Source organism: Onychomys torridus, chromosome 1 (assembly GCF_903995425.1).
Source record: "Onychomys torridus chromosome 1, mOncTor1.1, whole genome shotgun sequence".
NCBI lineage: Eukaryota > Metazoa > Chordata > Mammalia > Rodentia > Cricetidae > Onychomys > Onychomys torridus.
In genome coordinates this window covers 63624222-63650971 of record NC_050443.1, presented here as the reverse complement: position 1 = coordinate 63650971, position 26750 = coordinate 63624222, and the positions used below count along the sequence as shown (strand labels likewise).

At 48.3% G+C, this 26750-nt stretch overlaps 2 protein-coding genes across 5 annotated transcripts in view; one reads left to right on the top strand and one right to left on the bottom strand.

Annotated features, from left to right (window-relative positions):
- Positions 1 to 11346, top strand: part of Il16 (interleukin 16) — a 94570-nt gene extending 83224 nt beyond the window's left edge. For 2 of the 4 annotated variants that reach the window (XM_036193510.1, XM_036193503.1), the window contains exons 14-19: positions 1330 to 2416; positions 3116 to 3284; positions 5272 to 5373; positions 7447 to 7705; positions 8011 to 8133; positions 10818 to 11346. In XM_036193510.1, coding sequence (XP_036049403.1) covers positions 1330 to 2416; positions 3116 to 3284; positions 5272 to 5373; positions 7447 to 7705; positions 8011 to 8133; positions 10818 to 11005 — 1928 coding nt within the window. In that variant the 3' untranslated portion in view covers positions 11006 to 11346. The remainder of the gene's footprint in view (positions 1 to 1329; positions 2417 to 3115; positions 3285 to 5271; positions 5374 to 7446; positions 7706 to 8010; positions 8134 to 10817) is intronic. The other 2 variants (XM_036193519.1, XM_036193527.1) reach the window with 2 other exon arrangements.
- Positions 11347 to 13715: 2369 nt separating this feature from the next.
- Stard5 (StAR related lipid transfer domain containing 5) lies at positions 13716 to 24179 on the bottom strand. The gene is made up of 6 exons (XM_036179219.1): positions 24030 to 24179; positions 23379 to 23428; positions 22906 to 23038; positions 18858 to 18975; positions 18034 to 18127; positions 13716 to 14524 (listed from the first exon to the last, which is right to left on the bottom strand). Exons 1-6 carry the CDS (start codon positions 24126 to 24128, stop codon positions 14377 to 14379), a joined length of 642 nt encoding a protein of 213 aa, XP_036035112.1. The 5' UTR covers positions 24129 to 24179; the 3' UTR covers positions 13716 to 14376.
- Positions 24180 to 26750: the final 2571 nt, after the last annotated feature.

The following is a 26750-nucleotide window of genomic DNA, read 5'->3' as shown; positions in this document are numbered from 1 at the left end:
AGAACTTTGGACTCCTAATTCTTACCATCCCAGCCCTTATAGCTGAACAATTTATAAATGCAGAAACAGCCTAAGGGCCAGACTTACTTGCTAAAGTTCTGGAGTCTCTAGTACCCACACAGGCCTTCACGATCACGCATGGCTCTTCTTTGGTGTCATCAGAGTTCAGGGCTCTGCTTCCCTTGAGTCTGGGCACTGTCGTAAGAGATGGGAGGAAACAGTGTTCCTCAAACAAGGGTGCATCCTCATATGAAGACTCTCCCTGGAACATGCGCCCCAAGTGGCCTAATTCTCCGCAGAGAAGGATGAGGCATGGGAAACACGGAAGACTGACAGTGGCATCCATCTTGATGCCAACCTTCCCTAGGGAAGGGAGTCGAGTGCAACAGAGGTCCCCCCCACCCCCACCCCCCGCCCACGGAGGTACATGTCGCTTTAATGTTTTCTTATTCTGAGAAAGCTTTTGCCATGCTGCCCCTTGGACATGGCAGCCTGACGACATCATGGGCATAAAGTGGATGAAACAGAAAAATATCTTATGGGGCTTACCACATTCCGAATGCCCAGACTATAACCCAGATATACCACCTCAGAACTGAGGAAGGGACCCTTCAGATTCCAATGGATGGCCATAATTCAAAATCAATGACACATAGCTTTTCTCGACTTGCAACAGTTTCAACAATTCTTTTTGATTGAGAAACACCCATTTCCCAAGCAAGCTGGTCAATGCCCTGTGTGTGGGCAGAGTACCACACTCACGTGACTTCATGGCTTCCGGTGGGCACATAGGTATGCAATATTGAAACGAGAGAGCCTCAGTATGCTGTACACACCCCACCGGTAGGCACACTCATTCTTCTTGCTCTTGAATGACATGGAGAGTCCAAATCAAAATCGCAGACCAGCATGAGACGTGCGGAGTGAAAGTCTAAAAGGGAAAGAATTGCTCTCACTTTCCATTTCTCATAAGTTATCTGTGTGACTACTTTAGCCTGTGGAGAGGACGTTTGAGTGGGCAGTGAGGCGACATGGGGTCTGGCCTGACTCTGACAACCCTGGCCCCTCATCCATCTAGAGTCCTCTCTTGTCAGATGATGGAGCAAATATTTCCCGAGAACAGAGAACACATCTACTTGGTAGAAGGTACTCTCCTCCGGTTCTTCAGTTCTGCCTGCTGGCACCCCAGTGAGGTGGCAGCCCTTGGAGCTGGTCCCTAGCATGCTCATTGTTTCTGCTTCATAGCCCTTCAACAGGGTAACTATAATTTAGAAAGAAAATCCCCAATGAGGTGTAATGCTCAGGTCTGGCTTTGTTTCTGCCCCCCAGCATCACCAGGAAAACACCCGCTGCTGAGGAGGCAGGCGCGGATGGACTATAGCTTTGAGACCACCACTGAAGACCCTTGGGTTAGAATTTCTGACTGCATCAAAAACTTATTTAGCCCTATCATGAGTGAGAACCACAGCCACATGCCACTACAGCCAAACGCCAGCCTGGGTGAAGAGGATGGGACACAGGGTCACCCAGAGGGGGTCCTGTCAAAAGTGGACACTACCAATGGTGCTCCCAGAGTTCACAAGCTAGCAGATGGCTGTACTGTGAAGAAGGGGCCCCCAGTGGCCCCCAAGCCAGCCTGGTTTCGTCAGAGCTTGAAAGGTCTGAGAAATCGTGTCCAAGACCCCAGAAGACTCTCAGAAGTAGCCTCAGCCACTCAGCCAGCACCTGTTTGCAGGGAGCCATCAGGGCCACATTCACAGGCCTCCTTCTCCTCCTCCTCCTCCATCAGGCAGAGAATCAGCTCCTTTGAAAACTTTGGCTCCTCACAACTGCCAGAGAGAGGAGTCCAGAGACTGAGCCTGCAGCCCAGCTCTGGGGAGACCACCAAACTTGCAGGAAAGCAAGATGGAGGACGGTTTTCTGGTCTCTTGGGACATGGGGCTACAGTCTCTGTTAAGCACAGGCAGGTGGAAATAGAGCCCATAGCCACAGGCCTTCCTAACACTTTGGAGGTCAGGGACTCAGATATGTCTGATTCCCCACCCCCAGGTCAGCGACCCAGCCCAAAAGCTCTCTCCCCAGACTCTCTTCTGAGACTTCTGACTACACAGACTGAGGACGCTCAAGGCCCAGGCCTCAAGATGCCAAGTCAGAGGGCCCGGAGCTTCCCCCTGACCAGGACCCAGTCCTGTGAGACCAAGCTGCTGGATGAAAAGACCAGTAAGCTCTACTCCATCAGTAGCCAGTTATCGTCAGCTGTCATGAAATCCCTGCTGTGCCTTCCATCTTCAGTCTCCTGTGGCCAGATCACCTGTGTCCCCAGAGAAAGGGTTTCTCCAAAGCCGCCTCCCAACAATTACACAGCTACAGAAGGTCTTGGTGAAGTCATTGCCTCGGACACAGGGTTCTCCCTCAAGTGAGTGTGTGCACCCCGCTTCCTCTCCACTGCCCCCATCCTTTTTTTTTTTTTAAACGTTATATAGCAGTTAAAGGTTTCTCAGTTACACCATCAAAAAACCATCTCACCTCATGTCAGTGTGTACAGATGTTCACTGTATCTCTGTCTTCCACTTTAAGGAGTAGTTTACACAACACCTGACCTCAGCTGGGATGGGAAGTGTGGGGGACGGACCAGACCCCTAGTAAGCTGCCCACAAACACACACAAGGCTGATGCATCCTGAAAGGCCCACTCTCAACTTAAGGAGCTGCGGGTGAGGCCAGGAGATGCTCTCCAACAAGAATCCATTTTGCTTTTTGCTTGGGCCCAGGACCTAGACAGGGAGTATGCACATTTAGTCCTCTTTCCCTCCGGGCCTTACTCTGGCCATGAGCAGAGTTCTGCCCTGTGCACTCTGCCTCCCTCTTTCGCTGGAACTTGGAGGTGGATGAGACCTGCTTCACTTATGTGTGGCTTAGTAGGGGGATCTTAGTAGGGGCCTTCTCCTGCAGGCCTGGGGCTAGGTCTATCCCTCTTGAATCAGCTATGATTTACTTATTGTTTATGCTGCAGAGAAAGGATGTATTATATAAAATAATAGAGTTCCCAAAGCACTGCACCCCATGCAGGATGGAGTAGTTCAAGAACCACACTGTGTTATCTCTGTTTGTGAAAGCCTTTCAGAGCTCAGAGAATATTCAGAAGGCCTTGCCAACCCTGGGGAAACTGAGGACAGGGACCACTGTTCTTCTCAGCCGGGCCAGTCAGTTATCTCCCTGCTGAGCTCAGAAGAACTGAAAAAGCTCATCGAGGAAGTGAGAGTTCTAGACGAGGCAACATTGAAGGTGGGTTTCCTGTGTGCACATCTGCAGTGACAAGAACTCCCGGTGGGCTGTTGTGGTCACCGCGGGAAGTAGCTAAAGAAGCTCAAGGCTTGTGATGGTGCTGGCATTAGGTCCAGGTTTTGTCCTGTCTGTGTCAGAGGGACAACATGTCACTTGATACAGCAAGTGTCAAGACCTGACCTTAGCTGGGATGGTGTGTGTGTGTGCGTGTGCGTGTGCGTGTGCGTGTGCGTGTGCGTGTGCGTGTGTGTGTGTGTGTGTGTGTGTGTGTGTGTTTGGAGGTGGATGGGAAATGTGACCAGGTCCTTATGAATGAGAAGGGAGGTTCGTGATCCCAGAGCCAGGGTGCTCTGTCTCTAAGCTCAAGTCCAGTGCTGTGCCAACATCCCATGGGCTGCTGACCTGGCATCAGAGTCCAGAGAGAAGCATCATGGTGTAGCCCTGCCAGTGATAAACAGCATAGGTGAGGTAAGCTCTCGCCTTGAGGCTTTCGTTCTTTCCGCTGCACACATCAAGGTGAGCTCAGGAGGGCCTCCGTGCCTAGCCACGTCATTCTGAAAGCCCCGCTTCCCCCATAGGTGCTGAACACAGTCGATGGTGTGTAGAGAGGAAGTGGCCCACCCAGAGCTGGAGGCAGCAGTCAGGAGCGGGGCTCGTGGCTCTCACTCTCTGCAAGCTTGTGAGGGCCCATACCCATTCCTGCACTGAGATCATGCAGACTGGGAAGGGAAGACTCTCCTTTGCTATTGGAAGAGTCAAAACTGCCCTTCTGAGGTCAAGAGTGCAGTTAAGGCCAATGGTTCCGAGATGCCTCTGGGCTGTAGTTTCTCCTCTGTGGTTCTCACCAATCATTTGTAGCCTGCATGAGCCACTGGGCACCGGAGCCTGGTTTAATGCAAATAACATGCTGGAAGTAAACCTTCAACTTCAGAGCTGACTATCTAAGTGTTAGCAGAAGACATTTTTCCCCCTAGCATGGCAGGCACCCACAGGACCAAGAAATAAAGCCTGCAAATAATCCTAAAGTTGTGTGACAGTGTGGGTCAATGGGACGTGTACACTTGGGTTACTCTTCTGTCCTGGGAACTCCCCTTAAAAGATGTCAGAAGACCTGCAAGTCAGGGGCTCCAGTAGCCCATGACCAAGGGACTGCTTTGTCAGGTTTTTCTTTCCTAGTACCATGTACAAACTAGTGGCCCAGGAACCATGGCCTTGAAACTAAATTTTACTTGATATTTTAAAGTTATCAGATTCCAGAGGCTGTAAGTCCTGAGATTTCTGACTGTTTCATTTAAAGGCAATAAGCCAGTAGCACTGGATCTGCCTTCCTTCGAATTAGATGTGATTGGCTCTCCCTCTGTGCCTATCACTCATGCCCATGTCTGTCACCTTTATGGCTCTTGTGGGCACTGGAGTGCCAGGTTCCAGCTCTAGACTAGAATGGTATTCCCTGCTTTTGGGTAGTGCCATAAAGCTGTCCTGGCTCCTGCCTGGGAGTTTCTGTTTGTACCTGTGTGTGTGTGTACATATGTGTACATGCACATATGATGGAGCATGATACCAGCTGGGCCCCTTAGTGCTGCTGTGCCCCTGGGGGAAGGAGCAGCTAGCAATTGTGAACCAGCACTGGCCTCTGAGAGTCTGACCCAAATCCTACCATTTGCCCTTGTCCCACAATGTCTCCGTAAAGCAGCATTTCCAACCTGGACGGATCTCTAGCTGACTTAGTGATGTGCCGCCAGTCTGTGGGAGTTGGGTGTGGATGGGTACGAGAGTAAAAGGCCGGGCTTGCTGTTTTACATACATTTGCTTCCCCTCCTCAGCTTCCTGTAATTCCTGTGGGCTGCTGAAACTGAAGTCTGAGGAGGTGGCAGTCCCGGCCCAGCTGGTGTTTAATAAAACAAACCAGCATGGTGCTAAAGCATGTGTTAAATTGTTCACGCTGCAGCAGTACAGTGTGTGTGAATGTATGTATTTTCATCCACAGCAATTAGACAGCATTCACGTCACCATCTTACATAAGGAAGAAGGCGCTGGCCTTGGGTTCAGCTTGGCAGGAGGGGCGGATCTGGAAAACAAGGTGATCACGGTGAGTGGCCTAGGAATCGGCATGCCAGAGCCAGAGTGGGTTGCTGGAGGTGGGAAGACTTGCCTGGAAGGGGTCTTGTGCTGGGAAACACCAGGCCACTGGGCAGGGTAAGGACAGGGGGTCTAAAGGAAAGTCATTGGGACCGTTCTCAAGAGGCACAGTGTGGGCTCCTGCCTGATACAGATTTAACTCTTTGACATTATATCCCTTTCAGTGAAGAAGGTCTCTGTGTACCCTAAACAGCCCCAGTACACTGAAACAGACACTAAATACACATGGAGCATCAAAATATACTGTGTATATGTGTGAGTATATGTGCACACATGCACACATGTGTATGCATGCACATGTTCTACACCAGAACACCTGAATGGAAAGTTTGCATGGTTTAAAGCTCTTATATTTTTGAAAATATGTGGAGGATACATTAAAAATGGAGACCAGAATCAGGGAGATATCTCAGTCAACAAATCCCTTGCCTTACAAGCATGGGAAGCTTGGCTTGATTCCCAGAACTCATGTTAAAAGAAAGGTGGGAACGAAGGTGCATTTCTAATTCCAGAGCTGGGGAAGCTAAGACAGGCAGATTCCCAGGTGCTCAGCCAGGCGAGGCTACTCAGCGGATTCCAGGCTACTGAGAGACTGACTCTGCCTTAACAAACAAAGGGAATGATGTCTAAGGTGTGATAGCTGAGGTTGTCCTGTGCTCTCTACATGTATGTGCACACATACGCTGCTGCAGACACATACAAATGTGCATACACGTGTGTGCATATGCACACATGAATTGGGGCCAACTTTATCACATAATTTCCTTTGGAAATGTAGATTGTGGTGGTCGTTAGGATTTAGATAGGTACCATTTATAGCCACAGGGCATTTTAAAAAAACTTCTGGACTAGGAAGTCCATACTACATAAAGAGGAGCCCATGGAAGGCAAGTTCTTGCAAAGGAAGGAGCCACCCTGTTTTTGTCCACGTGTAGAAGGTGAATATTCAAGTGGCCAGTTGTGAAGTTGACCTGTTGGGTGGCTGAGCTCAGTGGAATCCACCCGAAGGGTGGAGTGATTCCTGCGCTGTGCACAGGCCACACACACCACAGTGTTCACCCAGGCTGCAGAGCCTGTGTCCAGCCTCCTGTTTTGCAGGATCTAGAATCTGGAACAGCATGGGGAGAGCAGCAGGTCTGCATTCTAGGCATCTTTACCTGTGGACCCACAGTCAATCCTGGTCTTGTTGATCTGACCAGCATGGGCTACTGTCCTCACCCACAAGTTCAAGTCACCAGTTGCAGACTTGGATATTCTCAGACCCCCTAACTTCATGATCCAGGCTGTGTGGAATAGGATCTGGGGCTCAAACTCAGGCCTCTGGGTGGGGTGGAAAGGACCTTTACCCACTGAGCTGTCTTTCTTTCTGGCCATAAGATAGGTTTTTATTTTTTTCCTGCATATCATGCAGAAAGAGGAAAGGGACCAGCTAAAGAATGAGGCTGTCTAGGCAGCCTAGGATAGTGCCCCTCAAGTACTTCCTGTAGAAATGGGACCTGAGTGTATCTCCAGAAGGTATAAGCTTCCCTAAAATGTGTTTAGAGAGTTACCACGTTATTATGTTGCTTACTGAGAGAACTGAGGTGTAAACTGGCATTGGAGGGTTGCTGGGGTCTTTAAACAATGAACATTTTGGGAGATTTTGTTTAACCTGGTGTCTCCAAATTTCTTTGATCTTAGAAACCTGTTCTTATAAATACCCCTCGATAAGCCATAGACTCAGTTTTTGCCAGGAAAGCATTCTTAGAAATGTGATCTGGGAAGGCAGAAGACGTTCTCTGGGAGTGGCCGGGACTGGAGTCAGTCAAGGATATTATGTGGGAAGAGTGCTAGGGACTCTCTGGCCATCACCTTTGGTGGTTTCTGCCCGGGCCTGTTGCTCTGCCCTGAGATACAGTCAATCTATGTTGTCTTTGCCTTAACCTCCTCTGGGCTTGGTTGGATACCTGGCTTGGACTCTGTCAGCACAAACAGGAATCTGATTTGGGTGGTGTGTGGGTTCTGATTCCTTTGGCTTCTTTAGGTTCACAGAGTGTTTCCAAATGGCCTGGCTTCCCAGGAAGGCACAATTCAAAAAGGCAACGAGGTCCTTTCCATCAATGGCAAATCTCTCAAGGGGGCTACCCACAATGATGCCCTGGCTATCCTCCGGCAAGCTCGGGACCCAAGGCAAGCTGTCATTGTCACCAGGAGAGCGACTGTGGAGGCCACTCACGACTTGAACTCCTCTACTGAATCTGCAGCATCAGCTTCAGCATCCAGTGACATTTCTACAGATTCTAGTAAGTGTTCCCAGTGCAGTGGGGTGGGGACTGGTATGGGGAAAGGCCCCTCGTGAGCCACATACTGACTGCCTTTGGCCAGTTAGATCCATCCTTGGTGGCACTGTGCGGGAATGTGTGACCCCCATACACCTTCCCAGCTTGCCTGTTGTGCTGCAGAGATGTGAGTGTGTTCCCCTGTGTGTGTGTGTGTGTGTGTGTGTGTGTGTGTGTGTGTGTGTAGTTAAGCAGCTGGCATCAGCCTGGGCAGCTGGGCCTGGGAGAAGAGCAAATCACTGACCACACCCATGTGCTTTCCTCTGCAGTGGAGACCACTGTCTGCACAGTGATTCTGGAGAAGACCTCTGCAGGGCTGGGCTTCAGCCTGGAGGGAGGAAAGGGCTCCCTTCATGGAGACAAGCCTCTCACCATCAACAGGATTTTCAAAGGTGGGTCCCTTTTCCCTCTACATCCTCTCCAGTTGTAGGCATACAGGAGGCATCTCAAACCCAACACTCCTGAGACCCCTCTGGGCCACCGTGGATTCCCACGTCCTTTGAGTCATGTGTTGACCCCTCTGTGTTCAGTTCTGCTTTTCTGGCCTAGTGCCCTTGCTCAGCCACACCCTTACTTCTCTTTTTGCTGGGTCCTCTCATGTGACTGAGCCCTGGGCTTGTGTAATGAGTCTTTTTCTGTCCCACCAGCCAACTCCCAAGTGACACATAGACTTACTATTAATTATGAAAGCTCGGCCGATTATTTAGGCTTGTTCCTAACTAGCTCTTATAACTTAAATTAACCCATTTATATTAATCTATGTTCTATCACGTGGCATTACTGCTCTTCCATCTTTTTTTTTGTTTGTTTGTTTTTTCGAGACAGGGTTTCTCTGTGTAGTTTTGGTGCTTGTCCTGGATCTCGCTCTGTAGACCAGGCTGGCCTCAAACTCACAGAGATCCGCCTGCCTCTGCCTCTCAAGTGCTGGGATTAAAGGCATGCACCACCACTCCCTGGCTTCCGCTCTTCCATCTTGCATCTCTGTTTCCTCTCTGTGTCTCCTGGTATCTCCTCTGTGCCTAGATTATCTCCTCCTATTTCCTTGCTCTGCCTGGAAGTCCCGCCTATACCTCCTGCCTAGCTATTGGCTGTTCACACTGTGTACAAATATCCCACAACAGGTTTTGTTCAGCTTGGCAGGACCAAGGATAGAAAGCAAGTAAGGCTCTGGCTTGAGGCATAGAGTTGAGAGGCACCAAAAGATGCAAAAGATCAATATTATTTCTCTACAATGTGCTTAGAAACAAATGTTATAGCATTGAGGTGAAGGCAAGACACTCAGGAATTCAAGGTCATCCTTAGCTACATAGTGACTGAAAGGTCAGCCTGGGTTATGTGAGTCTGTCTCCAACCAACCAACCAAACAATCCATGATGCATAGGATGGCAACATTTTTTAAAAGACACATTTATTCATGTATTTTATGTACATGAGTGCTCCATCTCCATGCATACCAGAAGAAGGAATCTGATCCCATTACAGATAGTTGTGAGCCACCATGTGGTTGCTGGGAATTGAACTCAGGGCCTCTGGAAGAGCAGTCAAGTGCTCCTACCACTGAGCCATCTCTCCAGCCTCAGATGGGAGCATTTTGAGGAAAGCCAGAGGCTGGTACTTGCCTCAAAGCCTAGCTCTACTCTAGTCCTGGACTCACTGATTCTTGTCTTTGTTTTCATTTGGTGTCTTAATCATTATGAATTGGGCTGCCAGGCAATCTGACATGTGTATCAGTTGGATATGGATTTTCCTGAGAAAATCATGAATACCTTGTCGCTACAATGCAAATCTACCTGCAACTCCTTGTCACTTCTTAGGTGGAAGCCTTGGGCAAGGGAGCAAGGCATGTGGAGGAAAAAACCACTGGTCAGATGCCAGGCTCTGGGTATAGTCCAGCCCTATCTCTAACTCACCAGGTGACCATTCTTTACCACCCTAGAGGTTCCTTATCCACAAGAAGATGTAAAAAGTATGGGTGCATGTCTGAGAGCTTTTAGAACTGGGATCCCAAAGGCATCCAATCCCTATTATCTCTCCTTATGGGCCTTTATAGCTAACAGATTTTAAGTTCTGCAGCATTGTGGAAACCAAGTGGGTAGACTGAGTCTTGCATGGTAATTAACCCCAAGTTTCCATGTTAACTGCAGTTCTGGGAAAGATGCTTTTAGCTTTCGAGGAAACCAAACCTGAGAGACCTGGGTTCTAATGTTAATTTCACCAGGTAGAGTGTCATAGCCTTGGGCAAGTCACTACACTATTCTGGGTTCATGTGTACACATGGGAATAAGCCTCCAGCCATGGGCAGGTGTGGTACCATGGGATGTGCATGCTAGAGCCTGATGGTCAGAGTTCAAGCCTAGACCCTAAAACTGAGTCACTTTCAAGCTCTGAGTGAGGTTCTCCATCTTTGGTTTCCACCCCTGTGAAAAGGGAATCTATTGGTGTGTACCCCCAAGGGATACTGCCATGAGTGCAGAGCACCAGCACAAGCCTGTTGTGCCTGTTCACTATCCCTCTCTGTATTTTCATTAGTATTCTATACTCTTATTCACTGTTGGTAAAGGCCAATTGGAGGGTTCCCTTCAGTGTAAGCAGTAAAAGATGTCATGGTTTCTGTATGCATCTTTGACTGAGTGAGTGCCATGCAAGGGTAGGTCTTTCTGAGTAGATACAGAGCTCTTCCCAAGCCAACTAAGCCAACAGCCCTTTGAAGATCACTTCAGGAATGTTTCAGCAGCTCACACCCTTTCCGACCCATTGCTGGGTCAGAAAGAAGGGAGTCAATACAAATTAGGATAGATTAGGGGGTGTTGGGAAGGGTTTCTCTAGAAATTGTGGAAGTTTCTAGCTGAGCTCTGGCTTGGGGCTGCCTGCCATCTCTTTGCTTGAAAAGAGAGCTGAGTCTGGTGTCTAAGCTCTGAGCTACCACGCTGTGAAACACCTCACTTTAGAACCACTGACAAGCTCCCAGAGGTGGGTGGCAATCCACATCTGAGCTGTCCTCGTTCCTCAGAAAGCACCTTTTATTCTTTCTGTTGCCTGCAAAGCCCAGGATCATCTGTCATCTTCTTCTTTATAGGGATCGAACAGAGTGAGACAGTCCAGCCAGGAGATGAAATCTTGCAGCTCGCTGGCACCGCCGTGCAAGGTCTTTCTCGGTTTGAAGCTTGGAATATCATCAAGGCATTGCCTGACGGACCTGTCACTGTAGTCATCAGAAGGAAAGGCCTCCAGTGCCAGCAGATGACAGCTTCTGGAGACTCCTAGACAGGATGCCGATGCTAAGACAAGGCAGGAGCATGAAGCTCCTGTCACTGCTGATTCTCAGGGTCTCTGCTACCCACCTCACCCAGGCTAGGAAAAGCCCGGGTGTGCTTCTGGTAGCTGCTGCTCAGGTTTGGACCTTCTGGGACACTCCCCATCAGGAGGGTTGTTCTAAATGTCAGGACAGAGTCACACAGAAGTGGCTGATACAAAGCATAGACTGTATGTATATAAACAGCTTAGTGATAATAGTCTGGTGCCATAATAAAGTGGATGTGTTGCAGTTTGCTATGAAACTGCATGGCCTGAGTTGAACACCACCCAGGTACAATGAAAGCCACCTCATGGCAGCAAGTTTTCTCTTAGGAATCTGCAGGATAGGCAGGACTTGCCGAACAGCTCCTTTGGGCCCCACAAGCATCATCTGGAGCAACTCAAGGCTGAGCTGAGGTCCTATGAAGGGTCACTGCTTGTGCCTCTGGTTGCTGGTGCTGGGTGGTGACTGAGAGGTCTCTTTATGGCCTGGGCTTCTGCACCATGAAGCCAGGCTGCCGAGTACACACACCATAGCCAGACAGGAGCTGCATCTTTTTAATGTTCTACCTTTGAAGACGCATAGCATTGCTTGCACTATACTCCCACTGAGAGCAGGCAAAAACCTGCCTGGGTTCAAGGAAAAGGGATATGTTGTCAGGAACATTTTTGTAAGATGCAGCCTGTCATGAAGAACATTTTCAAACACATAAAAGACCGTTTTAGGTTGGGTTAAGAAGCGATCCTAGAAAGGGTGGCACCACGATAGAGGAGTGCAGAGTGAGTTAAGGTGTGGAAAGATGTGCTCACGGGATGAATATGAGCATAAAATAGAAATTACTACCGATGTCCCACCTGTCACATCAGACATTCTGCTTGCTGTTAAATGACAGTCATTTGTGATCACAGCCACTTCACCAATGGTGGTCCTGTGACAGTATATTGGAAGGTACTAAGCCTCAGGACAATGAATGGCTTGTCTGCCTGGGATATGGTGGGGCAGAGATTGTCATTCCTTCTGTGATCTGGTAGACATGAGCAGGTCCAGAGCCTTAAAACACAACACACCAGGGGAAAACAACCCCCTCCCCAGCCTGTTTGTAGCATGGGTATGGCCAGTAGAATATTTGCTTTGGGCAGTTTTGAATATCTGTAAGGCAAGCTCAGGACAACTCAGTGTGAATCTTGATTATCCACAGCAAGTATTGTTTATTAGGTCTGGCCAGGGGTTCATATCCTCATCCCTAGTCTTCTGTTCCCATGAAATAAGGATAATATGGGGAAGGCCTGGCAAGGACCACAGACAAAACACCAGAGACCATTTATTTCAGGGCCCTGCCAATGGGAGCTTGCTGGGGTAACCTGCTGGACTCTCCAGAATTTGAAGCCAAGAATTCTGCTCTTCGTGCAAAGCCCTTTGTGACCCTTGCAGAGCTTAGTCTCACCTACTCTGAGAAATGACAGCCTATTATTGGAGCTGGCATGCTTATTTCTCCAGCCCACTTTGAATTTTGTCCTAAAGCAGATAAGTAGATGAAGAATCCAAGACGCCATTTGTATGAGCCTTTTAGATCTAATACAAGTTAAATTTGATCTAACCATAAAAGGTGTGGGGCTGGGAAGATAGCTGTCAGTAGGTGCTTGCCATATAATCATGGAGACTTGAATTCAATCCCCAGAGACCAGAAAAACAAAATCAAATAAAACCAAACAATCAAACAGACACACAGAAACAAAAGAACCAGGTGTGGTAGCATCTGCTTGTAATCACACACCTGAGGGAACAGAAAGACACAGCTCCCTGGAACTCGCTGGGCATCCAGCCTAGCCTATTTGGTCAATGAGAAAGCCTGTCTCAAAACCCAAGGTGCTGCAAAACATGCAGCAAGTAAGCTTAACACAGAGACAAAACCAGAGAGAGATCAACAGTCAGTATCCCAACCCCAGGGAACAGAGCAGCAGCAAGAAAACCAGAGAGATCTAGGCAGGATGTCTGAACCAGCCTCATCAAAAGGCAAATGTGTCCAAATGAGCCCTTCGACTAGGGCTCACCCCCCCATGATGTGAAGAACAAACAGAGGAGTAGAGGAATTATTAAAATCTACTAAAGGGCTGGGCGGTGGTAGCACACGCTTTTAATCCCAGCACTCAAGAGGCAGAGCCAGGCGGGTCTCTGTGAGTTCGAGGCCAGCCTGGTCTACCAAGCGAGTTCCAGGAAAGGTGCAAAGCTACACAGAGAAACCCTGTCTTGAAAAACAAAAACAAAAACAAACAAACAAAAAATCTACTCAAGGGGAGAAGCTGGCTGGACTGTGAGGGGCATCATGGCTCTGAAGAATTTTCAAGCAATCAGTGTCAGCCACCAGAGATCTCTCCTTTCTTCATATGAAAAGCGGGACTCTAAATGTATTTGAAAAACTAAGGAGACAACATTTGTCCCTATTGGAAAGGCAGGTTTTGTGGCAATTGTTAGGCACCGTGGGCTTGTGCTTCTTCCTTCCTAATGGCAGCAAGGCCTGATGGGGCCAGGGGACCAGAGCACTCTTGCCTCACCCCCGTGACTGAGGACACAGTGAGGTATATACCAGGGGTCTCTTCCCAGAGTCTTCCATGCACACGGGGGCATGGACACAGGTCACAAGAACTTCCACTCTCTCCCAAAGACACAATTTGGCCTGGGTCAGATTCAAACTGGTTTCATGGGGACATGAGCTAATATCAACTCATGAAGGGACAAACATTTAGGAAAAGATGATTCGGACAGAAGATATAACAAATATTAGGTAGCAAGTGTTTTTCCTTAAGGCTTATTCTGGGCCTTAAAACGTATTTTCCAAGTTGGACATCTTTGTAAGGGGGGAAAGTCTTGTGTTAAAAACTGGTATATAAAACTGCATCAGAAAATGAACACAGGAGTCTGGGAGAAAAGCCTGGGAACTCCAGATGCCAGAGAAAGCAGGACTTAGTGACCAGGATAGAAGACAGTTGGTTATCTAAGACCAGCAGAGAGACAGGTGTGTGACAGTAGTGTACAGGGCCCTGGACCACAAGGAATCAAAGGATGCTTGAGCCATGTCTTCGTCTGGTGGCCACAGCAGTATCTGCACTGCCACATCTGCCCAGATGTGTACCACCACAGGCTGATGGACAGCTCCTTCCACACCAGCACCAAGAGGAAGGAGGTGTGGGGGGGAGAGGGAGAGGGACTGCTGTCCTGGACTGGCACCCAGAGACTTCCTGTTCACCAGGGCATCTCAAAAGGCCGCAGTAGCTCTTCCGTGTTCTTTGAGGATCACCAGCTGGAGCTCCTGAAGGGTATCTCTTGCCAAGAGGCAACTATGTCAGTGATGGAACTTCCTCACGGCCTTCTGAAGGTTGGGGTAGAACTCAGCCATGCTGCGAGGGAAGAAGGAGTCTACCACACTCTGAGGGAGGTAGCCACTCAGGTCTGTCTGGAAGAATGTGACCAGATTGGTTTTGTTGGGCTCCCTGAGAAAAGAAACAGCAGCGGTGGGTTAGATATGTACCATAGAAGCATCGCGCACAGAGCCACGACCAGCAGAAGTGGCCCAGACAGGGTGTTCATTTCCCTCCTGCTCCAGACCCAGTGCCCAGGGCTCCTCTCAAACTCCTTGTTCTGGGTAATACCATATCTTTTAGGGGACACACTGCCCAGCCCACTGCTAACATATTGGGGAGCTGGTGGCATGCCCTGGATACATACAGATGTTCCTTGTGGCCATCCTGTGGATGGCCCTTTCCAGAGGTCAGCAAGGTTAAAACTCCTTCCATGCCAAGACTTCCTATGAACATATGGTGGAGTTTTCAGCCTGTGTGATCTGAGACCCCACAACACACTCTGTCACAGATGTGACATGAAAGAAGACATGAAAGAAGTTTGCAAAACTGGAAAACAGTGCCTTTCTTTTCAGTTTTTATTTAGAAAAGCTGATTATTCTTTATAAAATGTCACTTAGCATGCAATTCACTTACTACTATTGTGTGATCAGAATTTTTTTAGGTTGCTCAATCTTAATTTAAAGCATACCACATAATGGCAACTACAATTTAGATGGACTGGAGTCTTCTGAAATCCTCAATCATATTGTAGGAGGTGAATGGAACCTTAGATTATTTGAGGGAACTGAGGGCTAATTTCTGTATGTGAAGAGACCTTCACAAGGGCTGGCAGAGGCCCAAATGCAGGTCCAGGGGATTAGATTAATCCAGAAGCTAACACCAGATTCCACACAGAAGAGGAAGTGGGGCATGACCACACAGGAGCCTGGAGAGGTCCTCATGGTCACAAACTCTGCAGAGGCCAGATCTGGAGAAAGCATGGGGCGTTTTCCCCTCCCTCACCATGTGGCATTTTATTTGAATGATGCTGTCCAAAGCTTTGGTCACATCAGAAACTCCACACAACACTGCACCTCAGAGGTTCTCGGACATGGAACTTCTGGTATTGGAGACTAAACCCCCCTCCCCAGCTGTATAGACAACTACTGAGGCCTCGGGAGGACAGGGCAAGCAGATGAGCAATGTAGGACAGCATGGACTGCTCTGCTCCAGACTGGCATTTCTTTACCCCTGTGCAGAGAGGGGGGAGGAGGGAGGAAGGGAAGGAGGGAGGGGGAGAGAGAGAGAGAGAAGGGAGGGAGAGAGGGAGAGAGACAGAGTACAGAAAGGAGACAGAGAAAGAGAGGAGAGAGAGAGAGAGAGAGAGAGGGAGACAGAGAGCACTCTGGGGGTGGGGCTCCTTTTGGATCTCAAATCCTCAGCTTCGATCTCTCTCAGCACCTCCTACCAATTCTGGGGCCCTTTCCCTGCGCCTCCTCCCCTGGGCTCAGGCTATCCCTCATCTTCACTCTGCTGTGTTCTCTCTGGAAACTTGAACAGGTAAGTAAGACATCAGAGTTAGTGACCACATTTCTCTCTGGGGAGCCCTGGGCTTGATAGGACAGCATCACAGGAGGGGCAAGCTACACGGGGAGAGACCCATGGGGAAAGCCACAGTGGCTAAAAGGGGGCTCGGGGGCATCATGACTGTCCTCACAGAGAGCCGGGAGTTTGTGGTGACACTCTCATCAGAACTCATGTGGAGCACAGAGAATGCTCCCCGCACACACAGTAGGTGCACCCCAAATGCCGCTCTGATGCTGCCTCCTCCAATCACACCCTCTGCCCTCTGAGAGAGCTCTCCCTTTTACAGTCCGAGCCCAACCACCTCCATCTCTGGTCAGGACACAGCCTCACTCCCCAGTGTGGCCTCTTGCTCTGACTCACAGCTCCATCTACTCTGGGCACAGCAGAGCAGCTTACATTGAGGTCATGGAATGCTCAGACCCCTCTGAAGCTTGCAGTTACTCAGACAAGTGTTTGAGCCAATTCCACAATGACTGTATTTCCTGGCCTCTCCCCTGATCCAGCTCAGTGCTTCCTTCCACAGTTTCCCTTGTACTCACACCTGCTTCCACCCAGAGGAAGCCTGCACCTGCACAGGCCGCTGTGATATGTGAGGCTCCTGCCAAGGAGACTTTTGCTGACCTCCTGGGTGACTCACTCCCACCCTAGCCCAGGTTCGTTCATCATCTTTTAGTTTTCTACACAGGACTTCACCTGTAGCAATTCCTAGTGTACATATAACATCATTGCTTTCATTTGTGCCTTGTTTATCTTCTGCCCCATCAGAATTAAGCCCTCAGAGAACAGATGTTTTTTTAAACACAGAAAAAAAAAATACACAGTCAATAGAGAAGACAGATGGCTGGGTTTAAGCTGCAGCTTTATCACTTGCTTGGCTTGTGATGTTGGGCTAGTTATACAACCTCTCTGTCCTACCTACCCCTTCTATAGAACCTGGGCCATACCACTGCTACATGGTCTAAAGCTTGCATACTGTGTGTTCCCTAAGCCAGCCCTGAGATTCAGCCTCAAGGAGAAAGGGCTCCGTTCTTACTCTGGACACTCCACTGGCAGCCTGGAAAGGCAAGGCAGGCCTCAGCACCTGACTGCTGGGAAGAGAGAGGGGAAAGTGGTCCAGAGCAGTTTTCCAGACCCAAGCCAGAGGATGTGGTTTCCTCAGTACCAGGACTAAAGCTGTGTGCATGTGTGCATGTGTGCATGTGTGCATGTGTGCATGTGTGCATGAGTTTACTATTGTCAACTCAAACTCCAAATCTTGAGACATTTAAGAAAAGCCTCCAAGAGATGTTTGGAGAGCCAGCTTGGCAGACACAGTGTTCTGCGGGGGTGCTCTGTCTGGGTTTTAGTAATACCCTAGGCATGGAGACCTGCCTCCTGGGACTGCGTGGGGAAGCCCACACCATTCCCTCCGGCTGTCTGTGGGAAACACAGGGCTGCATCAGCAGGTGCAATCCCTCTCCTCGTTAACTTGGGTGGTACTCATAATAAACCCATGCCCTTCAGGTAACTCATTACCCAGAGAACTCTTGGCAAGATCCTGCCTGTGTCTGTGAATGCATGCAGGGCTCCCCTGCTCCTGATTTACAACGTGGTCTCGGAACTGTCCTTGGGGTCCTGAGCTCTGTCCCATTTCTTGTAAAAGAGGGTGTGTACAACACAGGATGGGGATTTGTTCCTGCAGCCAATCTAGTCTGTATCCTCAGAGAGTACAGAAGACCCAGAGCTCAGGCACTGCACTGCACTCATGGCCTTTGACTATGGACACATCTCTTACCTATGCTCAGCTTCGGTTTCCTTATTTGCTCAATGTGACTGGGACATTTGCCTGACCTGTTCTGTGGGACTGGAGAGAGGAATTCTTGCATCAAAACTAATCCGAGTAACACCTCCTTACAGCTTCCCCAGGAGCCACCTACAATGGCACATCGTGTCGCTGAGTACCTGTGTGTGACGATGCATTTTGTAACATCACTATTATTTTTGTGGGTTACATAGTCAAAGTACCCATTTTTTGAGTTCACAGAGGTGTCATGGTCAGGTCTGAGACAAAGTCCTCCACCCACTTTCCTTACCCTGGCAATGGTTCACAGAAGCATCCGCATGGATGGTTAAATCCTCGCACAAAACCTGGCTTTGGGGGACACGATGGATGTTCCACGTGGGTAGCTGGAAGACATTCATGAGGTCAGTGAACTCACTTTCAGGCAGCAGGGTCACCGCCACCAGCAATGAAGATCTGCCATCTGCGCAGACCCAATGACCGAAGTCCAGCAGGCCAGCAAAGGGTTTACTACCGGCCAACTTCCTTACTGCTTATACCCATTCCAGTTCACACACACGTGCGTCCTCACCCCCCACCACACACACTCACAAACACACTTGCTTTCACTCTCACACACAGTTTTCTCCAACCCTTTAAGAATTTCAGAAGAAAGAACATTCCAATATATCAGGCACAGAGTAGGAGGAGAAAGATTCCCCTCTCAAATTTCAGTCCACAGAAGTGAGGATGTGCCCCCATCTTCCCCAGAGGCAGATGCAGAGGAATCGTGGGGCTCTGTTTCCCACAGGGCAGGAATGGGGCAGAAAGCAATCACCACATGATTAGGATGCTTCTGTGGACTCGACACACTGACATACAAAGAGATCAATCTGCACACTGACAGCTTGAACTCTAAGCTCAGCAGGAATAAACACAGTGCTGACGAAACATCAGACATAATAAAGCCCAGGCGTACGGGCTCCCCATTTCAGACCTTCTGGTACAAAATCTCCTCAACTCTACAAGGGGAGAAGATGGAACGCATGAGCTTGCTGATGGTTTCTGATCGCCCAGCTTTCCTCAAAGATCTAGGGGTGCATCTATGACAGCCGGTTGACACCTACCGTCACTTACCATTGGAACTGATGGTGCCATCTTCATATTTCTTCACTAGCACCAAGTCCACAAAGTCCCGGGGAGAAATAAGCTTCATGGCAGCTGACGGTGTGGAGGTTCGGCTCACACACAGCATCTGGCTGAGACAAAGTGGGCTCAGGTCTACTGAAGCCAAGTCCATTTCATACACAGCAGAGTATGGGGAGCTGTAAGCAGGAGAACCCAAAGAAATCCTGGGGGCACTTGGGCACTTTCTAGTAGGTGCACCAAGGACAAATGATCTCATCTCCATGTCTTAAAAAACAAAACAAAACACCTCACATGAGAACAGTGTGTGCCTGTAAAATGAGTCTTCTCCTCCGTCCATCTAGTATCATCCTAACTTGCATTGCCCAGGGTACAATCCCTCACAGTGCTAAAGATCTGCAGGAATGCTGACTGCAATATTTGTTCATGGTGCTCCATATTGGACTCAGAATGTCAGTTTCCCCCATGCACAGTCTAAGAAGCAAGTCCATTTCTGAATTCCCATATCTTGTAGCAGGCACAGTTAGAAGTAATTGTTATTTTCGACAACCATAACATCTGTTTCGGATTCCATCTGGAGCCTGAGGGAAGAGTCTATTTTTAAGAATGCTGAAGACAGAGTCATTTGTTACAGATACAAGTTCACCCCAGGTACATGTCTCATCCACACATCTTTTACCTGTTATTTTTTAAGAATCAGGATGTTTGTGAGCTGTCCAAATCATGCTGATGAATGCCACCCGAAAGGAAGGGTCTTTGTCCCTTATCAGGGACTGTTTCTCCTAATGAACAAGGAACCCCCCCCCCCCCCCCCCCGGCTTATCTGTATCTAAGTTCCCCAGCAGCCTGTATTTTCTCTCCTTCTGTGTCTAGTGTCTGCTGAAGGCTGTGTCTTTCTGGCAACAAGACAAATCTTTCCATGGACATATGAATTAATGAGAACAAAGAGTTCCCACACATCTCATACAGAGATGAAAAATACTTTTTCTCTTTGTGTTTAATCATTCTTCATTCAAATTTCCAAATGTAATCATGTTACCTTAATAAATCACACTCATACATACCTCAGTTCAGTTCTTTCATATTTTTGCTTTTGTTATCAAAAGAATACACGATTAAAAAAGTTTTTTCTCCCAATATGCATGACTATCTCTAATAAAACTTGGTGATGTCCAAAGAAACACATTTATGTGAGTGTTATGTGAGGGATAAAATGGAGTGGGATGTTGGGCCTGGTGGTATAAGCATGCAATCTCAGCACTTGGTAGGCAGAAGCGGGTGGATCTCTGTGAGTTCAAGGTCAGTCTGATCTATATATCGAGTTCCAGGCCAGGGCTATAGAAAGATACCTTGTTTTTTTTAAAAAAAAAAAAAAAATTAAATTAAATAAAAATCAGTGGGCTGTGTAAAACAGAGGTCAAGGAAAAATAATTACATTCTGATTAAGAAACAATCTTCTTGTAGTTGGTGGCTTGCTTTGTTTATTGAATTGAAATGTAACCCTGCCTAGCCTGGAGCTCCTAAGTAGTCTGGCTGTCCCCAGCCCCTTGGTCTTCACACCTTCACCTCCTGGATGCTGCTGGGATTACAGGTATGTGCCATTTTAAAAATGGGACGTAATAAATAAAAGCCCATATTATTTAGACAGAACTAAAAGAATAATGCCATTGCTTGGATCAAAACTAACAAACAGTACATGTCAAAAATCGATGCTCCATGTTATATGAAAATTAAGCTGTGAACTGAATGTTAGATAACAACAGGTATTAGGATGAGACATCATTTTTCAAAAATCTGTTAGAGGAGACACAAACCAAAAGTTGGAAGATTCATGCACCAGAAGGCTAACTGGGCTCAGGCAGGGGATACGGGGCTGCTGAGGACTGACATTGGCCCAACCAGCGTTCAGGGAAATGGATGCACCAGGATGAGGGCCTCTGAGTTGTCTGCAGCATCAGTCCCACACAGGGACCACGGCATAGCCGAGGATAAGCCGGAGTCTCCAGAGGAGCCCGAAAGCCCCGTCAGCACCAACCATTCAGCCATGCTGGGGAGGTGACAAAGAAGGAAACAGCCACACGCACTGAGAAGTCTGCCCAGGTGCGGTACGTGCTGCGTGCATGCCAAGTGTGATGGGAGCTTGAGGTGCCTAGAAAGCAGCGCTAGAGAAAAACATCCCCCAAGGGAGGAGCTGAGAGATAACGCCACTGGGACCCAGATCTGGAGCTGAGGTGAAGGGGGAAGAGTTAGAAAGTCATTTTGGTTCTCTTTGAGAGGTGGCACTGTGACAGTAGGGACCAGCTCTTGCTTGGCTCCTTGACCTGTATGCACTTGGCAACTGTGCTTTACCTCTGTCAGACCGTTCCCTTCCCCCAGGGCTCAGGATGGGGAGCTTGTAGTCAGGAATAGACACCCAATAACTGCCGTGACAGCACTGATGGATTAACCATCATTATGGCTGCTCGGCTGTCAGCCTATGGCTCTCCTAGCCCTTCATTCTCTTAGTCCCACCAGCCACTGTACTGAGATGGAGAGGTGCAAATGTGCTAAAGAGACGGGGCTACTGCTGATTCCAACAGATGGTGTGCAGTGGGTAATGTTGCTGTGCAAGCGTGAGGACTGGAACTTAGATTCCCTAGAACCCACATACAAGCTGGATGGCAGAGGTAGTTGGGCTGTAATCCCAGAAGGCAGAGAGAGGCAGGGAGTCCCTGGAGCAAGCTGGCTAGAACTGCAAGCTCCAGATTCAGTAGGAGAGTCTGCCTCAGTGTATAAAGTGGAGAATGACTGTGGGAGACACTTCTTGGGGCTCCCCACACACATGAACATGAATGCATACACACATGTACCCCCCCTCACATATACGCAAGTCCTTCTGTTATGGCATTTGTATTATACACAAAAGGCATTAAGCAAGGGTTGCTCAACTTTACCCGTTTGTGCACAATACTTTGTATTCTCTCTCTGCATTCTTTTTGTCTTGGGCTGGTGTCACTTAAACCAGAACAGGAAAATCTTACCTATTTATTGTGGTTCTAAAGGAAGCTATTTAACTCTTAGAAATGAAAAGAGAAAGAAAGAAGAAAGAACGAGTCATTTGTCGTAAGTTGAAGGCAACTGCAAGTTACTGCCTCATCCTTCAGACAACCTGACAAAAACTCCCATGAACAGACTGAACTGAAATGAGGTCAGGACAAAGACACCTGGAGCCACAGCTTGGCCAGCTGCAAAACACTGTGAGGTTTCACAATGCTCCCCGCTTATGTAAGCACCAGCCAATGCCAGAGAGGTCCTAGACAGCAAGCAATACTAAGACGCCATTCAAATCACACAGGTCGGCCTCTCTAGGGTTGCTGGTGTATGTGTTTTCACCGTGATTTCCTATTTTTCTGAGCTTCTATGATCGAAATGAAACAAAATCTTAAAGTGATAGATGATGCCAGGGCAGGCTCATCAAGACTGGAGCTGTCTCCTGTAGCAGCCCCTAGATCATGTGGCTATTTAAATTTACATTTAGATTTGTTCAAATGAATAATTCATTTCCTCAAACCAGCCACCTTTTCATGCTCTGTGGCCCCATGGGAACTTGAGGCTCCCACACTAGACAAGGCAGTTGCAGAACAATGCTGCCATATAGCAAGGCTTCCCAATGAGCAGGGCTGGTGTGCAGGCATACATTCTTAAAGGAGACACTGCAATCCAGAAGTGGCCACTTACGGTGGTCCTACCATGGGCAAAGGACTGAAATGGCCCTGTCTAGGGACAAGGCTTCAAACTAGATCTGTTGGTCTAAATCCAGGCCTGCCTCAGTATTGGGAGAGCTCAGACTTGCCTGGGACTTCCTCATCTACAGCCCCCTGGCTCTGCCGAGCATTTCTGGCCTCTCAGAGTCACACTCTTTCCAGAGGGCCAAGGCTGGGATGCTGGTGTAGGGCACTCCTCTTGCCTATAGGTGCTACAGATGCCTCTTCAGAGGAGATAGGGTCAGGGTTCTGTGGCAAGACAAGACATTACAGGTAACGCACCCAGAGAAACTTACATCCGTGATGCTTTGGACAACTTCAAAGCTGGTCACGTTGTCATCCCATTTCTCCCGGAGGCCTCCCGCAACTGGCTTTATGCAATCCCACACCTCTGCCGGTGTCCCACACAGAATCCCTTCTCCTCGGTACCTGGAACATAGAGAGGAATGTGACCCAAGGCATCAACTAAATTCATTTATCTTAGGATTTTACCTCAAGTCTATTACATGTCTGTCCTAGTTCTAGGGCTGGCTGACAGAAAAGGAGCTAAAATATGCTAGCCCACCTCCCCTCCAGCCTGCACAAAAGGTACTAAGCCCTCATCAAACTCAGCTTGCTAGAAACAATTCAAAACACAACCTGATGCTTTTCTGGAAGATGACTGGTAATCACAGAGGGCCAGGGTGTGTTTGATCCTTCATGAGGCAACCCCAGAGAAACCAGGAAGGAGTGGAGGCTCTGACAAGCTGTGTTAGAAGTGTGCACTTACAGATTCCCTGGAAACTCCTCAGATGGCCTCCAGGAAACTGAAACTCCATTCTGTCAAAAGGCACAGAATCGTAGAATTTTAGAGCTAGAGGAAGTCTTGGAGATGAGATCTCAAGACGTGATTCTCCAAGGTCACCCAACCCGTTCCTGGCACAGCTGGGATTCGTCATGGATGGAGCTGCCCCCCACAGCAGGTGATGAGCCAAGAGATCCTGGCTGGCTGACTGACTACAGGAGTTGTGGGAGGTTCTCCAGTCGTCTAAACGCCACCAAGAACTTTGTTTCCTTAAGCAATTTAGGGATATTTGTTTAAATAAAATCAGAAGCGTCAAGGAAGAAAACTGTTTCCCTGGCACTTCCTAGGAGAAGGGATTGTATTATAATGTGCGGAGGAAAGACTTGGCAGCTGGAGTTTCAGGTCCAATCCTAACCTCATACCAGTCAGGTGACCTTGAGTGTGCTTCTCATTGAAAGGTGCAGGAGTTTCAAGGAGTCCCAGACAGCAGCCACCCTCAATGGAATAGGTCCCTCAATCCTCCTCGGGGGTCTGCGGTGCAGAAAATCCAGGGAGAGGAGAAGCCTGGGAGCTTGGAGGACTCCCGCCCCAAGGAGCAGTCTCCAGTCCCCTTTTCCCGCCCAGTCCCTCACTCACGCCTTCCCGGCACTTCTTCCAGCCGGACTCGTCCCGCCGGTACCGGAGCACCTTCTCTGCCACGGCCTCACTCTCTTGTGTAGCCCACGATACGTCCATAGCGCCAGAGTGCAGGGACCCAGCTGTGCAGCACAGGTTCTGCTAGGCGGAAAACCGGGCCTTGGGCGGAGCCTGGAGCCCCGCCCCTGGGCTCCGCCTCCCCACTCTCAGAATTGGTCTTTGCTCTCAGACAGTTCCGCCCGTCCTGCAAATTGGCAGGTCTGGAGATGGAGGCTGGCCCTGCGGTAGGCGTCTTCTCTGGGCGGGTCTCTGGAACCCTGCGCGGCATCTGTAGGCTCTGAGTAGGACCAGGAACCACTCACAGGCTGGAGTATGGAGTGGTGTGTTTTCCCTGGGTGCTCAGACGCTTTTGGCCTCCACTGAGACCATGCAGTTTTCATAGCAAACAACTCCCCAGGGGGATTCTGCGGGGTGGCCCCGGAGGTGTGGTGGAGCTGGCAGTGGAGATGGGCAGGAGAGCGACTCACCTGTGACTGACTGTTCAGGAGGTCGGCCCAGGGAGGTCTGCCTCTGACAGTAGAGGCTGAAGCCTGTGGAAGCGCCGCATTCCCATCTTTTGGGCTTGACTAGCTGGTGCCTTGGCTGAGTTGAGAAAGAGACAACTTCGAAGGGATGGGGTTTTAGTTGGGGAAAATGCTGGAACCAATGTCGGATCTATTTAATCCCAGGTGCCCAGGGAGCTCTAAGTAGACATACACATCCAATAGGCAATGCCATGTATGGGCACCAGGGGGAGACCCTGGCTTTCCCTTGAGAAATTTAATTCAGATTCCGGAGATGGAAACAGGAAGATCATGTATTAAAGGTCTGCCCCAGCAATTTAATGAGGCCCTCATCTCAAAGTAAAAAAAGGAGGTCTGGCGACAAAGTGAAGTAGTAGCATGCTTACTTAGCATGTGCTAGGACCTGAGTTCAATCCTAGAATCATCAAATAAATAAATACTAAGCAGATCAGAGTATTATCAGTAACCTCTGGACAGAGAGGTAGCCAGGCCAGTGGGAGAGTGTGGAATGGCATCCCCTTTGTAAGTGCAGCCCAGGTTTCTTCCTCTTTAAGCCTGTCTCCAACTGGATTGTTTGAAACTAGTTCACTGTTTTCCTCCAAGGTTAGGGAGCTAATGTAGGTAGTTATATGGCTTAAAAGTCCCTTTTGGAAGAAGTGAGGGAGTGTCTGGCCGGGTGAGGAATCTAGTCACCTTGAGGGCCAGACCCAGAATTGACTGTGTGGGTTTGGGAAGGCAGGTCTCTTAACATCTTTGAATAGCATTTTGCTTCAAGGTGAAATGTTATAATAATATGTCTTTCTGTGCTACTGTGAAGAGTGCATGTATTATTCTAGGAGTCATAAAATTGATGGCTCACTTTGTTGTGCTTTAAAAGTCAAGCACATAAAATCATAAAAGATAATAATTGGAGATAAATTGAGATACATTTTAATGAAAAGTAAGATGTTTGGCTGCAAAAAAAAAAAAAAAAAAAAAAAAACATGTCCTTAAATCATTGAGTCATGTCTAGCAAATTTAATACCAAAAGAAAAAGCATCACACGTGGAAAGATGCTTTGTGACAAAATAAACAACCATGACACAAAACATGTAGAAACCCTGGTCACAGAGAATTACAAATTCAATAAGGAGACCCATCTAGTAGAAGAACAGGACAAGATTTGTTAGTATGAGGTGTTAGTAACAGGACTGGAGAAAGGGATTTTCCTTACCACAGGTAAGGAAGGATGCAGACAGGATGCAACATTTTGCAAACAGAGCAGTGATACATAGTAACACTTTTGTGTTTGTACTTCCTCTTTAACCCAACAACCTCACTTGCACAGAGGCACGGAAGAGTGCCCTTGTAATGGAAACTAACTGATTTGTCAACGCATTAAACAAAGTTACAAGATACCTATTATGTGGGATATTGTGTAACCATTAAACTCATATAACACAGCTGATGGAACCGAGGTTGGCGCCAAGGAGGATTGCTCAAGAGAGCGAAAGAGGGGAGGCCCAGACTGAGTCTAATTCTAACGTGTCTTGATAGGAGGCAGCCCTTCTCATCAACAGTCATTTGCTGTTTGGAGGACGTGGATAGAGTGTAAAGCTTAACTGAATGTATTGTAAGTTCTTATCTTTCTCCAAATGTGACCTCTGTTTAAGAATGACAGGGAAAGATGGTTATATGTTACATCACATAACAAGTCAAAAATACAAGGTGAATGGTAACAGTGTTGTGAATACAAAGGCCTGTGCTTGAAAGCCAAGCATGGCAGCACATGTCTGTAATCTGAGCACTCAGGAGGCAGAGGAGGGAGAATTACCCAATTCTGATGCTCACTTGGTGTACATATTGAGTTCCAGGCCAGGCAGGGCTACAGAGTGTGACCCTATGGAGAGAAAGCCAGCCAGCTAGCCTTTGAGCAGGTGGGTACAGCTAAGCCATACAATATTTGCATACCATGTTCAAGATCGTGGGTTGCATTTCCAGCACTCAAAAAAAAAAAAAAAATTAAAATGTAAGAGTAATACAGAAAGATAAAGCCAGCACTTACCAGGTCACACATTGTGTTGGCAAGTGTATAGCATTGTTGGAAAATGAGTAGCCATTCCAGACCTTAAAATTTTCTCTCTCTTTTTTTTTCATTTGAAAAGTGAAATAGTAATGG